General features: G+C 44.4%; 1 protein-coding gene across 1 annotated transcript in view; it reads left to right on the forward strand.

Moving 5' to 3' along the window:
- Pak1 (p21 (RAC1) activated kinase 1) overlaps positions 1-15,764 on the forward strand; it is a 103,889-nt gene extending 88,125 nt beyond the window's left edge. Inside the window, exons 11-16 of the mRNA XM_038313683.1 lie at positions 3,548-3,660; positions 5,311-5,428; positions 8,392-8,491; positions 9,394-9,590; positions 12,372-12,509; positions 15,615-15,764. Coding sequence (XP_038169611.1) covers positions 3,548-3,660; positions 5,311-5,428; positions 8,392-8,491; positions 9,394-9,590; positions 12,372-12,509; positions 15,615-15,701 — 753 coding nt within the window. The 3' untranslated portion in view covers positions 15,702-15,764. The remainder of the gene's footprint in view (positions 1-3,547; positions 3,661-5,310; positions 5,429-8,391; positions 8,492-9,393; positions 9,591-12,371; positions 12,510-15,614) is intronic.
- The last annotated feature ends 8,979 nt before the right edge of the window (positions 15,765-24,743 follow it).

Below are 24,743 nucleotides of genomic sequence, written 5' to 3' on the forward strand. Positions count from 1 at the left end.
GAGGAGGCTGGAGAGATGACTCAGCAGTTAAGAACACTGCTCTTCCAGAGGACCTGGGTTCAATTCCCAGCACCCACATGGCAGCTCACAACTGTCTGTAACTCTAGTTCCGGGGATCCAGCACCCTCACAGATATACACACAGGCAAAACACCAATGCACATAAAATAAAAAAAAATAAATTATAAAATAAAAGAATCAGTGGAGAATTTAAAGACATAGGTGCTTGCCTAAAGTTATTTCTGTTAGCTTGGGCGAACCATTTGACCTTTTTCTGCCCAGATGATCAGGGTCTGGGTTAGAGTTAAATCTTGTGTACTTGGGGATGCAGTGTCATAGCAGAGCTAAGGGTAGGTATTAGGGTCTTCCTCCTACTGTGTTCCTGGCCTCTTAGGCCTTGAACCGTTGAAGGAAGACAGACAGGTGATGGTTGAAGCCCTGGAGATGGCAGTGTGAGAAGCGGGACCACAGGAAAGAGAAGCTTGACTTTGCTGTGTGCTTGTCTCGTGGTTAAAAAGCTGTGAATGGAAACAAATCCATTAGTGTGGCTAACGCAGTGTGGTCAGGACGGCCTCGCTTCCTGCCCAGGGGAGTATAAATCTGTAGTGAGGCCAGAGTGAGCTCTTCTTTTCTGTGAATGATGATGAGGGTGTTCTCCTGCTCGAAGAGGGGAGCTCCTGTCCATCCCATATAGATGGGTTAGCACTGAGTGCTGGGAAATCTTCCCGTTAGAGATAATCACTTTTCAAGCTTATTTTTAGAGGCAGTGTGTTTAATAGCAAGAACGACTGGAGGAGCTTTAGGAATTTATACTGGTCTGAGAGCTGCGATCGTGATGACAGGCGGTTTTCTTACGTGCCTTGGCTTTGGGTCTGCACCTGAAAATGCAGCACGTCCCTTCGAAGGGTTGTTAGGTTTGGCGTAGATAAGCACAGCAGGAAGAGCATGGTCCTCGTTCTCGCTGTTCTGTGCCAGGTGCTGATCAGATGTGGGACTACCGTGCTGATCCTATTCATTGCTGGCTGCCTTTATTACTTATGTCTTTGACTTACAAGTGAATGACATGTCTATTTTTTCTGTACTCAAAATATATTTTGACTCAAAATAGAAATCAAAGTAGAATCGTAGTTAGTTATTATTTTCAGTACATTTATAAAGAGATTTAGGTTCATAAAACCAGCGATTAGTCAAATTCGGAAATTGACAGTCATATCTAAAGCTTAGATCTCTTAGGTCAAGTCCAGTTTTCTTCTCTTATAGGAGTGGTATTGCCTGGCCTGCATGGACGGGGTTTTATTAGGTCAAGGCCTGTAGCCAGAGCCCTCCAGCCCAGCAGAGGTGGCATAAAGGGCTCTTGGTATCCTGTCCTAGCCTCTGTTTGCCTCTCCCTTGCTGCTGCCTCTGATGACCACAGGGAGGTTCACAAGCACTCGCTCATCCTCCAGGGTGGCCTAAGGAGCGCCAAAGGGACTCTGAAGGCCCCCGTCCTCGTCGTAAAGGCGTACTTACTATGTACAGCCAATTAATGTGGCCCTTCACAGCCGGGAGGAAAAGGTACTCCTCAGCCGTTCAGAGATGCTGTGGGCCCTGAGGCCTGACCTGCTGGGAAACCCGTTTCCAAACAGTTCATCAGGGCTAGAAATGGAAGAGGTCAGATGCTTAAATAAACATTTTAAATATTTTTATTATTCTTGTGTATGTGTAAGAGAGAGAATGTGAGTGTATGTGTGTGGGAGAGGAGACAGCATGCCCATGACCGCGATAGCTGTGGAAGGAGGTCAGAGGAGAGCTTGAAGGGGTCAGTTCTTTCCTTCTGTCATGTGGGTCACAGGAATCAAACTTAGGTTGCCAGGTTTGGCTGCAAGAACCTTGGTCCACTGATCCATTTTGATGGCCCATAAGAATTATTTTTATTCTTAATAATTAACTGAGTCTCTTCAGAAGAGTATATTGACTTCAAGGATATTTGGTTTCAAAATCTTTGCATCATTCATTTTTTAAAAAATTTTTTACTTATTTTTGTGTATATAGGTGTTTGCCCTGCATGCATGTCTGTGTACCTGGTGCCCAAGGAGCTCAGAAAAAGACACCGGGTCACTTGAAACTGGAGCTGGATAGTTAAGAGCTGCCATGTGGCTGCTGGGAATTGAACCAGGTCTTCAGCCATCTTAACCCCTGAGCTAGTACTCCAGCCTGCGTCCTTCAATCTTATTACTGAGTCTAGAAAGTGGTTCTATTGGATGTCACATTCTTGTTCACTGAGCAAGAAAAAGAGAGACTATCTCTAGGGAAAAAATATTTAACAAACAGTGTAACCCTGTGGGGTATAGTGTGTGTGTGTGTGTGTGTGTGTGTGTGTGTGTGCACATGTGTGCACGCATGCGCTCGTGTAATCAAAGAACTTACTGACTTACTGCTTCTCTCTCTCTAAGCACCAGCTTTATTTGTTGAGCCCTGTGCTTGACACTGGGGTTTTGAGTTTTGAGTTTTTATTTTTATTTTTTTTTATTTATTTAATTTTTTTGGTTTTTCGAGACAGGGTTTCTCTGCAGCTTTAGAGCCTGTCCTGGAACTAGCTCTTGTAGACCAGGCTGGTCTCGAACTCACAGAGATTCACCTACCTCTGCTTCCCGAGTGCTGGGATTAAAGGCGTGCGCCACCACCGCCCGGCTTTGAGTTTTTAATTAAGCTCTGAAATGTCTTGATACATTCATGTGTGTACACACACATACACACAGACATACATAAATTCATACAAAGTGGCAGGAATAATATGATCTTACAAGACTTTCCAAAAAGGGGAAAACACTCACAAAGTTTGAGAGTGAAGTTCCCTTTGCCGTCATGGCACGCTTCTGAATGTGTAAAAGTGAGACGGTCTATTCCAGAGAGAGGGGAGCCTAAGCGAAGGCAGGGAGAACATGGAGCATGTAGTACAGTAGGAAGTCGCGGTGAGGAACTTGAATGCCAGCCGAGGAACACGTCCAGGCAAGCAAGAGCCATTTTGCTTTCAGATGGGAAGACCATTGTGTATGGGGTCGGTAGACCAGTCTGTATTAGCAGGATAACTTGAGACAAAGTACCTTTTACGTGTATGTGTGTGTGTACATGCCTCAGACAGTTAAACTATGAAGGCAGGCTGGTCACCCATGTACAGTTCTATCTCAGCCTCGTGGGTGTTGGGATATAGGTAGTAACAACCCTACTGAGTGATTTTTTTTAAAGTATTTTTTAAATATTGAGGTATCAAATTTTGATGTGTGTCAGAATAGCACAGTGGCTTATGAAGAAAGGCATATTTTTATTTCAGTAAGTTTGTAGTTGCCCTGAGAACATTTGTTTCCAGCAGTCTGTGAGCTGATGTTAAATGCTACCAGCTGAGAGAAATCCCTTTAACGTTGACAACTTATGAATTGCTTTAAGGCTAAGGCCACGTCTTCCTCATCATTGTTTAGATGATAAACTTAGAACTTAAGGTCTAGCGCTGAATGTGTGCTTAGTAAATGCTGTGTGACCCTCGGTGCGCATTGAATGTGCTGTTCTTTCAGGTGGCCATCAAACAGATGAATCTTCAGCAGCAGCCGAAGAAAGAGCTGATTATTAATGAGATCCTGGTCATGAGGGAAAACAAAAACCCAAATATTGTGAACTACCTGGACAGGTATGGAGTGGGTGGGTCCTGTGAGAAGTCTCAGGCCTTCAAGACGCTGTGTTAGAGAAGAAAATGAAGCCAGCATTTTAAGTATTAAAGTATTAAGTATTTTCTGTCCTGAGCGCTTTGCTAGAAAATCCTTCTGGGTGATGGTTAACCCACTGCCCCACAACTTCTAACACTGTGCCTTCTGCTCTAGGGAAGGCTGCCTCTTCAGCCCACCTGCCTGATGTCTTTATTTCCTTCTGTGTCCCAAGCATTTCTCCATCCCGCTCACCTTCTTGAAAACTCCTTGTTGTCTATACCCTCTTAAAACACGGTGCTCAGTCCAGTCTGGTGTTGTTTTGAAATCTGACCACCATGAAAAAATGGTTCTCTTTGTTTTTCTAAACTCAATAAAAGTGCATCCGTTTGTGTCCCCCCCACCCCCATGCCTGTTGTTAGCTACTAGTAAGTTTGTGGTCAACTGAAATTTATTCCCCCTCCTCCATATAAACTAGCATTAAACTGAGAATACAGAACATTTAGCTTACCAGCTTCTGCCTCCAGACTGCTTGGATTAAGGCTTGCACTGCCATTTTTAACTTGTCCTATTTATTCTTCGTTACCTTACAAACATGGCGGCTGGGTTGGGGTGCAGATCTGTGAGAGAACGCTTGGCCAGACCCTGTGTTTGGTTCCCAGCATCCCAAGAAGAAATTACAGCAGAACAGAATTAGAATCTTACCTTTGTTTGAGATAAGTCTTAAAACCTTTCATGTTTCCCTTCTACCAAGTAAGACCCTTTACCAGGATTGATATCACGCCTCAAGACAACAACGTGTTTTTCTCCAGCGTGTCACGGCAGGTTAGCACACGTCCGCAGCCTCCTCTCATGTGTCGACCAGATGGGCTGAGTTACCTTTGTGTTTATCACGTAATGGGTCAGCGAGACCTGATCTCTGAGTCAGATTCAGTTCTAACTCGGGTCAGTTTATAACGTCCAGGCTACCACACCACAGACAGAGTCCTCAGAAGTCCCTGTCAGCATGATAGCCTGGCGTACATTTTACAGCTCCTAAAGACCTGACACCACCCTTTCATGTAACATATATTTAATAATATATAAAATGTGTATTTTCCTCATGGATTTATTCGGTAAATAATGGTATCTACTGTGCTGAACTCTGGGGCTAGGGTCTTGAACTCGACCCAGTCTGCCTTGAGGATCTCAGGTCTAGTAGAACTCCCAAGGAGGCCCTGTGGCCCTCCGTTTTGATGGTAATACGTCTTCCAAATCCCATCCTTTTCACGTGTATGCGTGTTGCCTGTATGCTTTTACAGGTGTAGGAATAATGCTGATATTTTTAGTTTTAGGAGGTAGCCTCTGGTATTACAGAGAAATGTGATTTTATATTTTAGCCTTGTGTTCTTAGTTTTAGTGTTTGGGACTTCATAGACCACGTATGTTTTGTCTTTTCCGGGTGTATCCCCAACTGTTTTAAAATTGCTGATTCTGTCCTCCAAATTTTGTTTTTTCCCAGAGTAAGGAACCCTAAACCCTTCCAAAGCTGCCTGAGATGGTTTCCCTTGTATCCTCGTCCCTCGATTCTGACACCCCCTGCAATGGCTTCCTGTGTTCTAACTGTTCCTTCTTGCCCTGAATCCGCTTTCCTGCAGTTACCTTGTGGGAGATGAGCTGTGGGTTGTCATGGAGTACCTGGCTGGAGGCTCTTTGACGGATGTGGTGACAGAAACCTGTATGGATGAAGGCCAGATAGCAGCTGTGTGCCGGGAGGTAAGACCTCTATATCACCATCCATGTTAGTTCACATCCAAAAGAGGCTTCAGTCTGGGCTCTGTGGAAACAGAAGTTGTGGCATTTATCATTTATGTTTTATGGTTGTATTTCATAATTTCTATAATCATTTTTTTCTTTAAAGCTAACTGTTCTGACCATGGAAGAAAAATGAGAAAGTACCCAGAAGTCTATACTAAAACAGCCATTCATACTTTGAATCTGTAATTATAGCTATTCAAATAATGTTTCTCTTCATCTCTCTTATGTGGACATACATTTGAACCACTTTTTCCCTGCCTCCCTCCGTTGTGTATGGTGGAGGAAATAACTCCTGGTAAGAAGGTAGTGGCATCTTTCAGATAGGTGGTCAGAGGTTTCTCCCTTGATTGGAATATGCATTTGAGTGACATGTAGAGGCAAGCCAGCAAAATACTAGGATAAATTTACTGCAGGCAGAAAGCCTGATGTGGTGACCTATGCCTGTAATCCCAGCCCTGGGGAGGTGGAGGCGGGAAGATCATCTTTGGTTGCATGGCAAGTTCCAGGCCAGTTTGGGATACAAGAGACCCTGTCTCAAGCAAACCAATAAGCAATCATAACTCCAAACAAAAGAAGCAGGAAAAGGAAAAGCATACATAGATACTCTCCTTCTTCCTCATTGCAGTTAGACATTGAGGGGTCTGTGATGCTGTCATCAGCTTTCCAGGTTTCCACAAGAAGCGTTATCTGCAGAGAATAGGCACACTTTCACCTTCCCAGCTGAGAAGGATGCTAACGGGAATAAACAGAATGTTGAAGATGCTGGTGTTTTGCTCTTGAGAGACTGAGTTGTTGTTGTTGTTTTGTTTTTGTTTTGTAGTTTTTCGTGGTGGCTTTTGTTTTATTTTGTTTTTTTGAGGCAGGGTTTTTCTGTGTGGCCCTATCTGTCCTGGATCTTTCTCTGTAGCCCAGACTGGCCTCTGCCTCCTGAGTTCTGGGGACTAAAGGCATGCACCACCATGCCCAGCCCCAAGAGACTGAGATTTTCTAATGCCTAATAGTAGAAAAGTTAGAAGATTGAAGAAAAGATGAGATTAAAAAGTGTATGGGGATGAGTGTGATTAGTGTCTGATGGTGGGAAGTCTAGAGGAAACGGGTGAGATTACAGAGTGTACTTAGCCAATGCTAACGAGAAAGAAATGCATTAACAGCATTGTCATTTAGAATCCCTACAGTAAAATTAATTCTGAGCTGTAAATCCTAGGAATTCTGATTTTATTTGCTCTACCACTAACGCAATATTTTATGATCTTTTAAAAATAACTCTTCCCAGCCAGGTAGTAGTGACACGCGTCTTTAATCCCAGCACTTGGGAGGCAGAGGCAGACAGATCTCTGTGAGTTCAAGGCCAGCCTGACCTACACAGAGAAATCAGAGAACATGCTTGTGTACACACACATATCAGCTGAGGAGTGTGGTATGCATTAGGCCCTGAGTTTGATCCCAAGAACTGTACCAAAGTCATGAAGAACGTGGCCAGAAATTTAAACGTCATATAAATAAGTGGTATTATTATTCTTAAAGTCTAATAGAGATGCCCTCTGACCTCCACAAGCACCAAACACATGATGCACATACATACATGCTGGCAAAACCCTCTCACATAAAATAAAACATATAAATCTACTTTAAATGTTCTTAAGATACTGCTTTATATTTAATTTAAAAAGTTCTTTTGCATGTGTGTGTATACACATGCATGTATATGGATGTGTAAGTGATATGGTGTACATGTGGCAGTCAGGACAGCTCCGCTTTGTGGGTTCCAGGAATCCAGCTTAGGTCATAAAGCTTGGTGGCAAACCCTTCACCCTCTAAGCCATCTAACCAGACATTTGCAGTGTGCCGTCTGTCTGTCTGTACTGTATTTGACCTGTTTGTCGCTCATTCTGCTGGGTAAATAGAAGTGTTTAAGTTGTGTGTGTGTGTGTGTGTGTGTGTGCGCGTGTGTGTGCGTGTGTGTGTTGGGAGGCATCACAATAGGTGTTTTGCTTTTTGTTTTTTTCCTTTTCTTCCTTTCCCCCCTTTTTTTCTTTTTCTTTGCTTTTCTTTCTTTTTCTTTTTTTTTTAAAAGATCTTTCTCATATCTTTTACTGGTTGTAATCATTCCTAAGCCTTAAAAGTCTATTTGTGCTGGCAGTGTGGGTGAGTGAGAGAGTGTGTGCTTGGTATTTATGAGGCCATGGTTTCACTTCTCAGCATTGAAAAAATAAATCTGTCTTTATAAATGATTTGTAACTATCTCTATATTGAACTGGGATGTCAAATTCAGTGTGCTCCAGCAGTACAGACTTCTTTCCCAAAGTAAGATCGTCTGTGAACGTCACTTCCACATGCAGCCTTTCCTAGATGTGGAAATGTATTGTTAGAACACTTCTGATTAAAGCAAAATTGTAAGATGAAAGCAGTATGCAGTTTTAAATTAAAATTTAAAATGTGTGTGTGTGTTTGGGGTGGAGGGTTACATGCACATGTACATGGTACCCAAGCAGGCCACAGAGCCATCACTTCAGCTTCCTTTACCCTGCCCCACAGAGATTTTTTTTAATTTATTTATTTATTAAGCATACAACATTCTGTCTGTGTGTATGTCTGCAGGCCAGAAGAGGGCACCAGACCCCATTACAGATGGTTGTGAGCCACCATGTGGTTGCTGGGAATTGAACTCAGGAACTTTGGAAGAGCAGACAATGCTCTTAACCTCAGAGCCATCTCTCCAGCCCCCCCCCCCCCCCCCCAGAGTTTTAAAAGACTTCTTAGTTAGGAGACAGAAGACGTGGTTATATAGCCAGTTCTGCCTCTATGCGGGGCAGTCCGTTTCTTCCTGGAGGCCTTGCTTTCTTTACCTTACATTGAGGAGGTTGGATATCGTTAGTCTTCTAATTCTATGTTTCTTTCTTCTGCACACACTAATGCAATAGTGCCTACAAGCTTTGGAGTTCCTACATTCGAACCAAGTCATTCACAGAGACATCAAGAGCGACAACATTTTGCTGGGGATGGACGGCTCCGTCAAGCTAAGTGAGTATGGCTCTCAGGAAGGATAACGCTTCTCTCCGAGCAGGGCCGTGGCTCGGGTGGCTAATTAAATAACAGTCGCTACAACATTGGCCGGAGAAACCTTGTTGTTTTATAAGATGTTGTGGGATATTTGTATTCCTCTGTAATATCATACAGTGTCTTTTCCCTGTTTTCCAACTCTTTTACATCAAAACACTCCCCCCCCCCCATGCCTACTTCTGTGGTTCTCGGATGGGATCTGAAAGTACACTTACCAGCCTTCTAGGAATTCTCAGTCCCCTGAGAGACCTGCGATGGATTTATTCAGTTATTTACTCAGGAGCCAATTGCTGACTGTCTGTTACCTGGCGGTCCTTTTAGAGGTACAGGGGAGACAGCCTTCATGTCAAGGTGCGGCCAGTTTAAGTAAATGTGCAGTTTCCGTGTTGTGCCAAGGAATGGCATTTTGTACAAAGGTGTGAAGCCAGTTACCTCGGCAAACTATGTCCTAAGGGGGTGGATGGCTAAAGTGAGGAGCTGAAAGTAGGGATCTAGCCCAGTGTTGGTGGTTGGGGTTTAATTCAGTGACTTGTGTCCAGAAGATAAGAGATTTATTAATTGCAAGATTCTGAGGTATGGAGATGTTTTTTTTTTTTTTTATGTATAAAGGGCTAAGCAATTAAGGCCAAAATGTCCTGCTGGACTTCGACCATTTGGTTTGAGAAGGCGGGAGGAGGCTGGAGATGTTGTTCTGTATGTTCCTGCTGCTTCTCTTCATGGTTGAACGAGGAGGGGACTTGTAGCTGTCAAGTGATTCCTGCTTTGGTGAGACGCATTGCAGAGAGCACAGCTTGGTGGCCGTGTGTAGGTACGCAGCTCTTACTGACGGACTCTAAGTGTGTCTCTCCTCTCCCTGTTTCCAGCTGACTTTGGGTTCTGTGCACAGATCACTCCAGAGCAGAGCAAGAGGAGCACCATGGTGGGAACCCCGTACTGGATGGCGCCTGAAGTCGTGACACGCAAGGCCTATGGACCCAAGGTTGACATCTGGTCCCTGGGTATCATGGCAATTGAAATGATTGAGGGGGAGCCCCCATACCTCAACGAAAACCCTTTGAGAGTGAGTTCCCGACTTCTTTCAGAGTATTTGGGCTACTGTCTCTAATCCCAGGAAGTTGGATTCAGGCTCTTCTCTCTGTATACTTGGGCATAGTAATGCATTCTTATAATCTTAGACTCACAAGACTGAGATAAGATGCCAGTTTGAGGCCAACTTGTCTCAGAAAACAAAACATCTGTGAGATGACTCAGTAACTAATGTTCCTGCTGCCAAGCCTGACGATTTGAGTTTAATCCCTGAGACCTAAGCAGTAAAAAGAGAGAACCAGTTATCACAGCTTTTTCTCTGGTCCCCACACATACACTGTGTGGTCCACATGTACTACACACACATGTGCACACACTGAATAAACAGATGTAGAGAGAACCAGTTATCACAGCTTTTCCTCTGGTCCTCACACATGCACTGTGTGGTCCACATGTACCACACACACATGTGCACACACTGAATAAACAGATGTCACATGTGTTAGTGTGGTCCGCATGTACCACACACACATGTGCACACACCAAATAAACAGATGTCACACATGTGTAAGCCCAAAGACTAGATACTGTTGAACTTAAAATATAAATGAATATAAAATATAAAAGGGTCTGGGGATACAGCTTTTTTTTTAGAGCTCAATCTTAGCATTGTATGGTTAGGGGAGGAAATAAGGGCTGAGTTCCTATTATATACAAGATATTTTTCTGATAATAATACCAAATTATTATATAACTGCTGTTGAAAAATGTAGAAATGATTGAAAAAGTGACAGGGAAGGTTTTATTTAAAGGGAAGTTTTCAGTTATTATTTCAGCAGAAACCTAAAGGAGATTTAGTCTTATGCAAGATTTTCCAAGTATCAAGAATTTGATTCGATTATTTTTTTTTTTTTGGCTTGTTGAGCCCCACATTCAAAGAGGCTATTTCCCTGAAAGGAGTGAGGAGAAAGTGGACTGGTAACCAGAGCCAGGGGTAAGAGAGGGCCGGCTGCTAAGACTTGTGGCCAGTGTGTGAGCTTGTTTTACCGCACTGGAAAGGGCTTTCTGCTAGCTAATAGAAACAGGATACAGTTTGTGCTGCAATGAGTCATGCTGGTTGCTTCTTTAGAAATCGGTGAGAGACCGATAGAATAGTCCAGACAAGAGTTGTGGCTTGGATGGCCCTGGTAGGATGCAGGGGAGAAATAGACTCGGAAAGCATCTTGACGAGGTGAATCGGAATAGCCTGAATTGCTGAGAAAGTCGATTCCCCTCTGCGTTAGTAACTTTGCTGTTGCTGTGACCAAGGCCACTTAGAACAGAAAAGGGTTTGTCTGTGCTCATGGTTCCAGGGGGTGAGAGTTCATGATGGGGAAGTAGCAGGAATAGGGTACTGAGAATGTCCATCTGGAACCACACCTGAGCCAGGGAGAGCAAAGCCCGCAGGTCCCACCTCCAGTGATGGATGGACTCCCCCAGCAAGGCCTTCATGGCCTGTTCGTAGGGTGATAGGGACAGACACCTAACTTGAGCAAACCCGTAAGAGCAGAAAAGGAGAAACTGGGGTGGCATTTATAAATACTTTTCTCTTATATGAGAAATGGAACGATACCTTGCAGAGAGTTGAGAGAGTTGGGCTGAAAGCTGCGGGCTTACTAATGGAAGTGAGTTAGTGCCGAGGAGAAAATGGCCGTTTGCAAGAGAGAGACGGCAGCTTCAAGGATGAACAAGGCTGGAGGAAAAGAAGGGCCCTGGAGCGTGGACGTGTTTCTCTTCTGCGGTGGGAGAGGAAAGCAGAGCTTACAGCAGAGACGCGGGGAGGCGGCGGTTTTGATTGTGGGCAGATGTGACGTCGTTCTGATTGCTTTGGTTTTCTCGTTAACTCCATCCTTCTGTGCAGCGGAGGATTCCCTGTAAGGGATATCTGCCCTTAACTGCACGCTCATGCCCCCTTGGATAGCTTCAGTTCCTGGAAGGTGCTTCCTTTAGAGTTTCCACCCTTTGGTCCCAGCTTTGCTCTCCGATTCCTCCTCTGCCTGGGATGTGAAGGATCCCTGCGGTGAGACGGAAAGAAGCCTGGGATTAGAGAGAGTACAGGTGGTCAGGGGTGCAGCAGGTGTCCAGTCACAGTTTCGCATGTGCAATGGGGGCAGACGTTTCTGAGTAAGACGTTTCTTACTCAGAGTTGCGGTGGCCATTAAAAATGAGGTGATGCAGCTGGGTATGGTGGCTCACCCTTTAATTCCAGTACTCAGAGGCCTCCAGAGGCAGGCAGATCTCTGAGTTTAAGGCCAGGCTGGTTCCAGAGAGAGTTCCAGATCAGCCGGTGCTACACAGAGAAACCCTGTCTTAAAAAAACAAAAAACAAAAATGAGAGAACCTTGTAATCAAAGAGAGTTGCTTCATGTCAGGGGCAGGGAGGCCACAGACAAACAGTTGCTGTCTAACCAAACATGCCTTTTTATAGTCCTCTTGGGTGACTGAGTTCAGTGAAGGGGTCAGCAGTGATTTGGGCCAGCTACTAAAGAGCTGTTTAACTTACCATGCTGAGTGACTAATGAACCCTTTATATCTGTAATCAAGAAAAAAAAATAATAAACCCTTAGACTTGTAACACCTCAGAAGCGTATAAAGTGCTTTCCAAATGCACTCTTTACTTTTGTGGTTATATGAAGTATCGTTTTATTAGCAGTGAAGTTATATATTAGCTACGTATACATGGTCACATGGCCTTGAGATGTTAGACTTGACATGTCTTGAGACCGAGAGAGAGAGCCTCAGTGGGACCAATATGGTTCTTCATTTGTATTGCCAGGCCTTGTACCTCATTGCCACCAATGGCACCCCAGAGCTTCAGAACCCAGAGAAGCTGTCCGCTATTTTCCGGGACTTTCTGAACCGCTGTCTTGAGATGGATGTGGAGAAGAGAGGTTCGGCTAAAGAGCTGCTGCAGGTAACTGTCCTTCTGCAGGGAGACGCCTGATGGGAAGAAGCGCCAGCCCAGCCTTTGTGTCTCATTTTTGTCTTTGAGGTTGCTTCTTGTAGGCTGCTCTCCTGCGGTCTCACTTTGTCCTTCTAGCTCTCTGACCGTCACCCCGGGGCCTTGGCTCAAAGCTGTCCCTTAGTTTCTTCCTCAGTCTGTTTAAACTTCACACATTTTCTAGGCTCAACTCAACGTCTGCTTTCTGAGCTTCCTTTGAAGTTTCTCTGTCTTTCAGAAGTCTTGTTTTGCCTGAATTAGCCTATCAAACTTTGGGTCTCGTGAAGTAGCTCTCTGAGAAGTCTAATTCTGTACATTTTACTGGGACACATGTAAGCAATGCAAAGGAACAGTGGTCTGGGGCAGTGGTTCCCAGCCTTCCTGATGCTGCGACCTTTAATACAGTTCCTCGTGGTGCGGTGACCCCCAGCCATGGAATCGTTTTGTTGCTACTTCAGAACTGTAATCGTCTGCTGATATGAAATGTAATGTAAATATCTGATATACACGATATCGGATATGCGACCCCCAAGGGGTTCGTGCCCCACAGGCTGAGAGGTCTGGGGTTAGTCTCGTCTTTGCAAACTTCAGATGGTGGCAGCGATATTCTGTTTGTTTGGAGTGGGACTCTGTAAGGGTGTAGTGAAACAGAGTTGAATTTACCAAGCCTTTTATAAAAAGTACTTTTATTCTGAGGTCACAGCTTAATTAGTTTATATGATTTCAAAAACTACCTTTAGTAAATGACATCATTCATAGTTAGCATCTTTTAAAATACAATTTCTTACGTCTTGTGTCATTTTACTGAACTGCAAACTGGGAATTTCCTGGGAAGTATCACATTATGGGGGTGACAGTGTATGTCTCCAGGTTAACCAGTTACTACGTGTGTCATGACCAGCAGAGCAGACAGCAGGACCTTAGTACCTGCCCTGTAGTAGTTACACGTGAACCTCTCCATCTTGACCACTCTACTGTAAACTCTGTTTTATTACTATCTAGGCTTCTTCTTATATGCGATCTGACTGAGAATCAGTGCTCAGAAAATATTTACAGAGTTGAAAAGAGATATTTACTTGCCTACGTTTCTAACATCTGTTTGTGGTTGAGGCTCTGTTTAGAGCACTGGTCTGTTAGGTATGGGATCTGGGTTCTGCCAAGTATAAGCCATTACTTGTCGGATCCTTTGGGACTAAAAGGCTCCTTAAACGCATGGTACAATGTTGGGTCATTTTTGCCTTTCATGTGACTTGTGTGCTGGAAGCCATAGGCCTTGCAGAATGTACCAATACTGTGCTAAGTCTGTGGTCATTGGAAACATTACTAATTAGGTACCTAATTGTAGCCCTTGAAAGCGCCCTCTAGAGTTTCTTCCTGGTACAGCAGTGTCACTAAATAATAAGTGCATTACAGTTTTATTTTTTTAATAATTGCCACATTCTGGCCGGCAACCCTGTGGGTTACAGGATTGGTTATTCCCATTTTTGCAGGTGATGAAATTTACATGTAATAACTTTTGTGTGATTATGCCGTTGACAAACAGCGCATACAGTGTTTCAGGATGTTTGTCTCCCAAGTGTATGTGCTCTTGGTCATTGCTTCTATAGACTCAGAACATGTCAGCTGGAAGGTTTTATAGGGCTTACCTAGTTTACTTTGTTGAGAGAAGAAATGGAGGCTTCCTAGCTGAGTGTTGGAGGACACTGTTTTCTTTCTTCAGAAGACTTAGAAAAATAGGACTTCAACCCTAGCTCTTTAACATCGGTGTTATCTGGTAAATATTCACAACCTAGACTTTTCAGGATCTTCAGTCACGAAGTTTCATACCTGTTTCTCCTGTGAGAATATACATACGGACAGAAATATATAGGATGAGACAGAAATGTATAGAACCCCAGTATGGGAGCCATAGCTTCAAGCTTCAGCCCAGGTCATTCGTGGTTCTCAGTTCCTCTGTATTTCCTGTATCTGTCCCAATAAGTTGAATCAACTTCCATCTATGAATGTATACGTCTCTGTGTGTCTGTACACATATATAATAACACTAGTTAAGATTATTATAAGCATGGTAGAAGAGCCAGATATGTTCAGTAATAATAAACTTCACATTTGCTCAGAAAAGGAAACGTAGCTCTGATAATTATTATCAAATGGAAGAAATAGTCTGCACCCTCAAGATAATTGTGGAAAACAAAACAAAACAAAAACATAAACAACCCACCGTTTTAGGTAAGAGTTACATAAAGAATTGTTTTCTATAACATTTTCATAGGATATTTTCTCTTAAATGATTTATTTTTTAAAATAGAAGTATGACTCAAAGTCCATTTTAGTGAAAGCAATTTTGGGAAGGATCAAACTATTGAAATTCTTACTGAACACTTAGCCTTGCTGGAGTCAAGGCTTTGACAAAGAGTCCTATACGGTGCATGCTTGTATTCCCGGCTTTAGGCTAAGGTTGTTGTGTTAGGACTGACCTTCAGTGTCTTTCCCAGAAATAATAGCTACTCTGTTATTACAGTGGTTTAGTTTTACTTAGGAACAAACAAAATTATACAAAATGAACATTTGTCTTCTTTCACTCAAAATATCTATGGTATAGAGCTGGGCGAGGTGATTTACGCTTTTAATCCCAGCAGAGGCGGACAGATCTCTGTGAGTTTGAGGTCAGCGTGATCTATAGATTACAATCCGGGACAGCCAGGACTGATTATACAGAGATGACCCTGTCTCACAAAACTAAAACCAAAAAAAAAAAAAAAGAGGTCTATGGATTCATCTTGCTTTCAGTGTGTCAATTACTGTCTTAATATTCTGTATAGTTTTTTTTATAGGCATTTACTATTATAAGTAAACTTGTATGCTTAGTCAGTGAGATAGCTTACTGGGTATCCTGGTACCTGTAATTGTGAAGAGAATTGATTCCTGAGCGTTATCCTTTGACACACACGCACAGAGTAAAATAATTTTTTCCCTTCAGTTTGAGGATGATCTGACATTGATGTCCTTACTGTCTTCAAATGGGTGCTGGATAAGAATGGTAAGTAATCATACTCTTTCTGCTCTTTCTTCTCCTAGCACCAGTTTCTGAAGATTGCCAAGCCCCTCTCCAGCCTCACCCCACTGATTGCTGCAGCTAAGGAGGCCACCAAGAACAGCCACTGAGCCACGTCCGCCCCAGCATCATCGTGCCAAGCCTTCTAGGAAAGAAACACTCGTTTCAGGAACTCCGACCCTTGTGTCCTCCCCCCCCCCCCCCCCCCCCCCCCCCCCCCCCCCCGCCTTGCTTCTCCCATTTCCTGATCTAGTGCTCTCAAGACTTCGACCTTGGACACCGTGTGTATAGCACTGAAGAGAACTGCAGCTGGGTGATCGGCGAATCCAGCAATGGCCATTTCTAAACAGGACTTCCCTTCCAATTCGTGGGCGTGCGGGAGTGACTTATGAGCAGGGGTTTACCTGAATAAACCTGTTTCTGCGAAACAGAAATCTCAACCATCCCATTCCTCACCCCTCACAATCAGTTCTTGGCTGTATAAATTTATGGTTTGATAGCATTATCAATTTGCAATCAGTCAAAATTTCTTTAGCGCCTTCTTTCTGTGACCAAATTGCCCAAACACCTCGTTGTATTGGAAAACCGTAACAGCTTTGGAAATGCCATGGGGCCTGATGATCTGCCAGGGACGTGAACCCTGACGATGACGCAGCTGACCCCGACATGGGAGAGCTACCGCGTTTCTCTTTGTGTGTGCTTCTAGCAGCTGTTCGGGAGAACCATGGCACAGTAGTGTCCCCGTGCTATTTCTAGTGAAGTGGTCTTAGCTATGTAGCAGCTTTTGATTCCCTGCATCCCCTAGGCCGCTGCCTGCATTCTGTTGTGAATCTTATTTATAGCATCGAGAGATTTCCTAGAGCACAAGCCGAGCGAGACAGCGTGAGAAGGCGGAGGGAAAAAGCAGCTACTTTTAGCGCATGGCCGGGCTTCAGCACCTGTCCGCTAGGCTCATGCGCTATTTCAAGGTCTCAGCCTCCGTTTCTACCTGGGATAGGGAGCTGAAACGCAAAACTCAGATCTTTTCGTAGCTTCGCTATTTCGGTCGAAAGAAAAGGTCTCTAAATCTGAGATGATGTGCTCCTAGCGATAAAGGGACCCTCTTTTTAAATGCATGACCAAGCTCTCTGCAAACGGACATGCTTTACTCTGGGTGTTGGGGATATTTGCTACCTCCCGCTTCCTTTGTGGATTTGGTTCTCCCACTGTGGTAGGATGCTTGGCCAGCATTGTGGCTTGTCGTGTCAGCCCCGCTGACGAGTTTGTCCTGCTCGGAGGTGCGCCTGCCTCAGCAGCACACGTTTCTGTTTCCTTCAATAAAAGGAAATGAAAATAAGATACGTGGAGTGTTTCTTTTTCCCCTTCTTATGTTTCTGCTTCCCCCCCCCCCCCACTTCTCATGAAATAATACTGATTCCTCACGAACCCTTTGGAAGTCAGTTGCAGATAGGATACCCCTTTGCGATCATAGACTTCCATTTGTCTTTTCTTTCCAAAAACATTTTAGTTTAGATATATACCAAAGAACTTGGCCAGAATGAAACAAACAGTCGCGACAAAATGTGCATTATTTAAAGAATTATTGTAAACACGCACGTCTTCGGTGCCCATGTAAGAAACAGCACACCTAGGACCCTAGGACTGTCTCCATCTTGCTGTTCCCTCATTCCAGCCTCCTCTCTGGGTGGTAGCCACGACATGCTTGGGTGAAATCATATGTTCCACAGCAGCTCATCCTGCCAGGTTGGTTTTCCTCCCTCCCGCTCAAGACTGTTTTTAAGAGCTTTGTAGTTATATATAGGTCTAGCCTAAGAACTGGGGGTGCTGAGTTCAATATTCCAGCTTAGTTAAGAAGATCACAGACTCAGCCTGAATTTGAAAGAGATAACCAGATACAGCAGCAGTTGGCCGGCTAAAGTCTAGGCATACCCTGGCTTGATTTTCCTGCTCCGGCTATCTGGCCTCAGGGCACAGTCAAGGTGTCTGGGGCTGTGTTTCACGCAATGCTTGGAGCCCTCTTACAGGCTCACTGGTAGTTGATAGAAATTCACTTCCACCCTAGTGAGCAAAATCTAGAGCAACGATTCTCAACTTCCCTAAGTTGCTATCCTTTAATGCAGTTCCTCATGGTGTGGTGACCCCCAGCCTTAAAACTGTTTTCATTGCTCCGCTAACTGTAATGTTGCTACTGTTAGGAGTTGTAACTTAGACTCAGGTTGAGAACCCCTGCTCTAGAGGAAACAAGTAGCATAATGTAACAAATTAATTGAGTATGTTTCATCCTGGCTCACCCACAATATATATGCCCTTGGATATACTACTTAAATCACCTAAACTTCAACTTCTGGATCTGTAAAGCAGGTATAATAACAGTATCTACCCCTGAGTTTCTGAAGAACTAAAAGAATTTTTGCATAGCATTGGGTACAATCCCTGGAACATGGCAATTGCAGTCCTATGTTGTAATGCTCGAAGTGACCTGGTTTGTCAGAAGACTGTGCTAATTCTGACTCACTGGCACTAAAATAGGAGCCTTACATAAGAATCTATATCTGGGAGTCTAAGTTATACTTTAACATTTTGGTCAATGCTGGTTTCTTATCATAAAATCAACAATCACTTAAACACTGGCCAAAACTTGTTTGACTAGGTGTGGCATTAAAGGCCTGTAATCCCAGCCCTTGAGAGACATGCAGGAGAACAGCTTGAGCTACGTTTTAATATTGTCTCAAAAATGAAACCGAAATAATAAATTGTGTCTAGTCACGGCTGCTCGACAAGACTGTTAAAGCAGAAGAAGAAAACGGAAACTCTTTTCCTGGCTAAGTTGCTAAGTGGTAACACCTAGCCTTTGTATCTCATGCCTCTTAGACTTGGAGTTCTAGTTTCTTTATTACAGTTGTGTTAAAAGCAAAGAATGGCAGGGTATTTGTGGTGCACACCCTTTTAATCCCAGCCGTCAGGAGGTAGAAGCAGGTGGATCTCTGTGACTTCAAGGCCAACTTAGTCTACAAAGCGAGTTCCAGGACACACAGCCAGGAGCAAAGCAAAATCAAAAGAATTGATTTTAATGTTCTTGCAGGTAAAAGGAAATTGTGGGAGCTGGGGAGATGGCTCAGCAGTTAAGAGTTCTTGCAGAGAACCTAACTTTGCTCCAGCAACAGAATCCGACTCTGTCTTTTGGCCTCCGTAGCCACACACACATGTGGCGTGCACACATACGTGGCGTACACTCACACAGACATACACATACACGTAAGAAAATAAAAGGAGACTCAGGTCAGTAATCTGCTCCCCGGGTAAAGACATTTATGCAGCCTACTGACATGCGTTCCAAATCACACACAATAAAGGAAATTAAGAAAGGAATAAAAGATTTTCTTTTCATAAAAGCAGGTGACTTGTCAAACAGGAACACTGTGCATACCTAACAAAAGCTTTGCCCAAGATTGGGGCTTGATGCATTGCTGCTGGATGGTTGGGTAGGGCCTGGCACCAGGTCTCGGCCGGCAGGCTGCCAAGAAAAAGAAATCAGAAGCTGGCACAAGACAGGTGGCATATGTACTCATAAGCATATCCTTTTCTTCATGCCACCTTTCTCGAGTTGATTTAGACAAATGCCACTTAAGACAGCCTTGACTGTTTATTTGTCCTTAGTCCAAGAGCTAAGGAGCGGAACGGCTCTTCGAACAATGAAGTTATGGCTGGTTTGGAGAATTACTGCACTCAGCTTCAAACCACAAGGAACTTGGGGAAGCGGCAGCAGTTTAAAAATGACCAACATATTTGGCTGAGGGGTCTCTAAGCCAAGGGGAGCATGTACCACTGCAGAAGTTTAAATGTGTGCTGCTGTTTTCATGTTTGTAACTGTGTCCCCCGACTGTTTGAAGTAGATAGACTTTAATGTCGACATGAAACTAAAAACTCTTGTATTTTCTTTAGCAGAATTTGTCAAAAGAGGATAGTGTGCAGGCTGGCACTAGGCTCGGCAGTAAATTCCTTTCTTCTCATGGGCAAGGCACCTTGAGTTAAAAGCCTCAGCTTTGTCAAAATAAAAATAAATAAATGAGCAAAAGATGAAAAGATAATGGAGCAACGATGAGCAGAAAAGGTTTCATCTGGGGTTTTGCTATAAGACCGTTGAATTAAGATGATAAAGAAGATGGAGTTTTAAGGGAACTGATGACAGACTTTCAATTTTTAATTTTTAGAGAATTAAACAGTTTCTCCATTGAGGTGGCCCAGTTAGTAGACATGCCTGTCCCCAAGCTTGAGAACTTGAGTTCAGTTCTTGAAATTCCAAACGTTGTCCTCTGACTTCCACATGTGCATGTGCACACACTAAATGTAAAAACAACCATATAAATAAAAGCAATACACACACACACACATTTTGTTCTTGTATATTCCAGATATCAGTGGGACCACACACACACACACACACACACACACACACACACAATTTTGTTCTTGTGTATTCCAGATATCAGTGGGACCATACACACACACACACACACACATTTTGTTCTTGTATATTCCAGATATCAGTGGGACCACACACACACACACTTTTTGTTCTTGTGTATTCCAGATATCAGTGGGACCATACACACACACACACACACACACACACTTTTTGTTCTTGTGTATTCAGGAGACCTCATGTCCTCCGACAGCTTTCATTGACTTTTAATAGCCCAATGTTAATCCACGGAAACTTGTTAAATCCAATCATTATTTGAAAACAAAATATTGTAACTTGATTAATTTGATCGGTTCTTTGATTTTCTTTTTAATCTGTTCTGAGTGTTTTAATTTTGCTTGTCTTGTTCAGCCATAGATCCTTAAGATCAGGACCAGTAGGATCAGGGTGTCCTTGTTCACCCGAGACACCAACAGCTATGGCCCAGTGTCTCCTGAAGAGAGAGGAGGGAAAGCCTCCCAAGAAGCAGTCAGAATGAAATCCTAAAAAGGTATGCACATCACAAAAGACCGTTTAACCCTTTGACAGCTACCTAGTGTTGGGGTGCCAACAACTTAGACCTGCTATGTCAAGGGTTAAATGGGGGGGGGGTTACAGAATCAAGTGGAAAAAAGGGTAAATATTTCAAGGCTTGAATTTCCTTGTCTACACAATCATCCCTCCATCCACCTGACACCTTATAACTAGGAGGTAAACTCAGCGGAGTTGGGGCAGTCAGAAAAGATGCTGCCCCTGCATGCAGTTTAAGGGTTGGAGGGTCTGTAGCTCCCAGGTATTTATTTAAATGATCGTTGACTGACACTAGCCAAGAATTTCAGTTGGCACTGGTAATAAAAAGATGACTAGATGTCTTAGTTAACTTCTATCACCATGACAAAACACTGTGACCAAAGCAATTTATAGAAGGAATGGGACTCTTCAGAGGGTGAGTCCCTGACTGTCACAGCATACTGGGGACGGTGGCAGCAGGCATGGCGCTGGAGCAATAGCTGAGAGCTTACAGTTTGTCTCAGAGATAGCTAACTCAGAGTGGGTGGACTTTTAAAACCTCAAAGCCTACTCCTAGTGACATGGCCTCTGCCAAGGCCACACCTCTTAATCCTTCCCAAACAGTTCTACCAACTGGGAACCAAGGAGTTAAACCTATGAGCCTTTAAGAGCCATTCTCATTCAAACTATCACAGTGGTCTAGCAGTAGCAAGTAGATTACAAAACCTCACCAGACAAAATAAGCAATTACCACCAATGTGGTAAATATAGTGATACAAGGTTTATCGGGAAGGAGATGGTATTTAAGATGAAGTGTATAACATAGCAATAAAGAAGGTTTTCCTGAGCTGAGCCTCACATTAAGACTTACCCAGAGGGGCTAGAGAGATGGTTCACTGGTTAAGAGCACTGGTTGCTCTTTAGAGCAACCAATTCAATTCCTAGCTCTCACATGGTAGCTCACAACCATCAGTAACTCCAGTCCCAGGCAAACTGACATCCTCTTCTGGTCTTCAGGGGCATTGCATGCACATGGTACAATTACATGCATGCAGGAATATACATATATACATACATATATACATATGTGGGTGTATATACCCACATGCGTGTGTGCATCTGTAGAAAATAAAAATAGGAAAAAATTAGAGCTGGATAAAAGTTAGGAGCTGGAAGAAAGTCTGTCCATAGGTACGCCATGAGTAAAGACACATGCCAGCAAAAGAGAAGAGGTCAGATCAAGACTTTGCAGATGCCACCGTCCCCTGTTGAAGCTTGCTACAGCCATGGTCAGTCCCATTGTGTTCTTCAATATCACTGCTGCTTTAAGTTGTTTGCAGAGAAAGTTCCAAAGGCAGCAGAAAACTTTTGTGCTCTGAGCACTGGACAGAAACTGGATATAAGGTTCCTCTTTGCACAGAATTATTCCAGAATTCATGTGCCAAGCTGGTGACTTCAAACACCGTAATGGCACTGGTGGCAGGTCCATCTACAGGGAGAATTTTGAGGCTGAGAACTTCATTGTGAAACACACAGGTCCTGGCAATAGCGAACACTGGACCAAACACAAATGGTTCCAGGTTTTCATCTGCACTGCAGGGACTTGGTGTAGGAAGTCCTTCTGTCTATGTGTTGCTTTTATTGGTTAATGAATAAATCTGTTTTGACCAGTGGCTTAGCAGAATAGGGCAAGGCAGGAGTTCCAAGCCAATAGAGGAGGAGAGAGTATGCGGAGTCAGAAGAAGCCTTGTAGCCTCCGCTAGAGACAGATGCCTGCACTGGAGCCCACCAAAATTTTGCCCGTAGGCCACGACCTCATGGTGATGCACAGATCAATGGAGATGGGTTAGTTTAGGATATAAGAGTTAGCCAGAAATACGCTTAAGTTATTGGCCAAACAGTATTGCAAATGATATAATTTCTGTGTATTTATTACGGGATCGGGTGGGACAGGAACCTCCACCAACAAGGACTAGAGGGCAAACGTGGACTTTGGGGAGGTGAACGAAGGCATAAATAATACAGAACTCATGGACATTTTGGGTCCTGGATCAAGACCAGCAGGAAGGTCACCATTGTCAACTGTGGACAACTCTAATTTCTGACTTGAAGGCATCTTATCCACCAGACTGTACTTTCTGTAGCTCATGACAATGCCCCCATTCCATCTGCTCGAAATGCTCTGCAATCTTTGCTTTCATCAAAGTTCTTCGGGTTCCACAGTTTCCTCATTCCCCTCCCAGTCTAGCTGGATTGTAGAGTTAAGTTCATGGTTATGAATATAAACTAAATGAGAAAGATAAAAAGGATCACTTCAAGACGCCTGGTGTTGCTGGGAGTCAGCGGAAGTGGAATGGAGGAAGAGGGAAAATAGGGATGGGGAAAGGGACAGAAACCACGTTAAGAAGTCTCAACTTTAACTTTAGGGGTGCGTTCTAAGCCTAGTCATTGCTGTTAGAAGATCGGCATGGCCTGCTCTTTGGGAGGCTTTAGGGAGTGTGAGTAATATGATCTCTTAACTGGTCAATGCACACTGAGAAATTCGGGGGACTAGTGGAGTTCGAAATACAAGAAATGGAAAGAGGCAGACTAAAGTATTACCGCAAGCTAAGCAAAATTTCCTCCCTGTGCCAGACTACGAAGGAAAGGGGGTACCAAGGATGTGACACTGGGTTCAGACCTCGTCTAGAGCCACGGGAGATGGAAGTAATCTGAAAGGAAAGAGAATGGATTTAATCTGCAGCTTACAGAGTTTGAAGTCTATACAGCAACACACCATTGAGGAGAGCCAAGTTCAGTCAGTGTTTCTAATGCAGTGAGAGACCTTATCTTAAAGGAATACAGCCAGAGTAACAGAGGAAAACACCAGAGATCCGTTTTTAGCCTCTGTATGTGCAAGTGTTTCTGAGCATTCCGGTGCATGTAAACACACACACACACACACACACACACACACACACACACATGCAAACAGGAACGCACACATGCACAACGTAATACTTAAATAAATAAGCCCAAAGGTAAAATGCCCATTGTCATGTACAGGTTTGCTTCTTTTCCTTTAAGGGGCCAATAAGAATTAAGGGGAGAGCTGAATAATTTCGCTACCATGAATTAAGCAATAAGAACTAAACTTATTATTATACACATCATAACATATCAGAGAGCTTTCCCTTAGAAAGCACAATTAAAACATCCTGCCCGGAGGAAATAAATTCTAACCCCAAGCATCACCCAACAACCACCAACCACCCACAGGGCCTGGTCCTAAGGTTTTCCCAGTCAGCAGCCCTGTGCGAGCATGACCACGCCCTCATGGCGAGTGTCCCCGCCCCCATGGCGGGAGGGGGGTGGCCGGGGGCAGGGGGAAGGCCGCGCCTGCGCCCTGAGGTCAGCCGCTCGCCCTGCAGGTCCTCCATCTTGAGAGCCACTTGCTTATCTTCCTAGGTGTGAAGTCCAGATTAGCGTGAGGGGCTGGAAAGTCACCGTAAGTAGCGTGCCCCTTTCTGTGGAGCTCCCAAACATCCCCGACACAGGAAGTTACCGTAGGTTTACAGCCCTCAGCCAAACCCACATGGCCCAGCAAGTGGGATCAGCCTACCGGCCACTTTCCAAGGGAGGAGTCAGGGGACAGGGCCGAGCTCTGCAGCCCAGGGCTGTCCAGGCAGCCAGGGCTGTCCAGGCAGCCAGGGCTGTCCAGGCAGCCAGGGCTGTCCAGGCAGCCAGGGCTGTCCAGGCAGCCAGGGCTGTCCAGGCAGCCAGGGCTGTCCAGGCAGCCAGGGCTGTCCAGGCAGCCAGGGCTGTCCAGGCAGCCAGGGCTGTCCAGGCAGCCAGGGCTGTCCAGGCTGACCACTCAGGATGCCACCTCGCCACTCAGGATGCCACCTCGAAGTCCTCGCAGGGTTGTGTCCCATCTGAGGCTCCCAGCCCGGAGCCGCCTGTCCACGCCTCCTTCATCCCTCCGGTTGTGGCAAGAGGCATGCCCACGCTCAGTGCAACTGTCCCTTAGACGGAGACCCGACCGGCTTCAGGAGGAACAGATTTGCGAGGGTGATTCACGGTTGAGCCTGACACAGGTTCATCTTGATGTACCTGTAAGGAATCTTTGTGGAGCGTTCTTCAGGCTGTTAGCATGAATGAGCAAAGAGGCCTAGAGGGGGAAACAGATTCACCGATCCCC

Source organism: Arvicola amphibius, chromosome 12 (assembly GCF_903992535.2).
Source record: "Arvicola amphibius chromosome 12, mArvAmp1.2, whole genome shotgun sequence".
NCBI lineage: Eukaryota > Metazoa > Chordata > Mammalia > Rodentia > Cricetidae > Arvicola > Arvicola amphibius.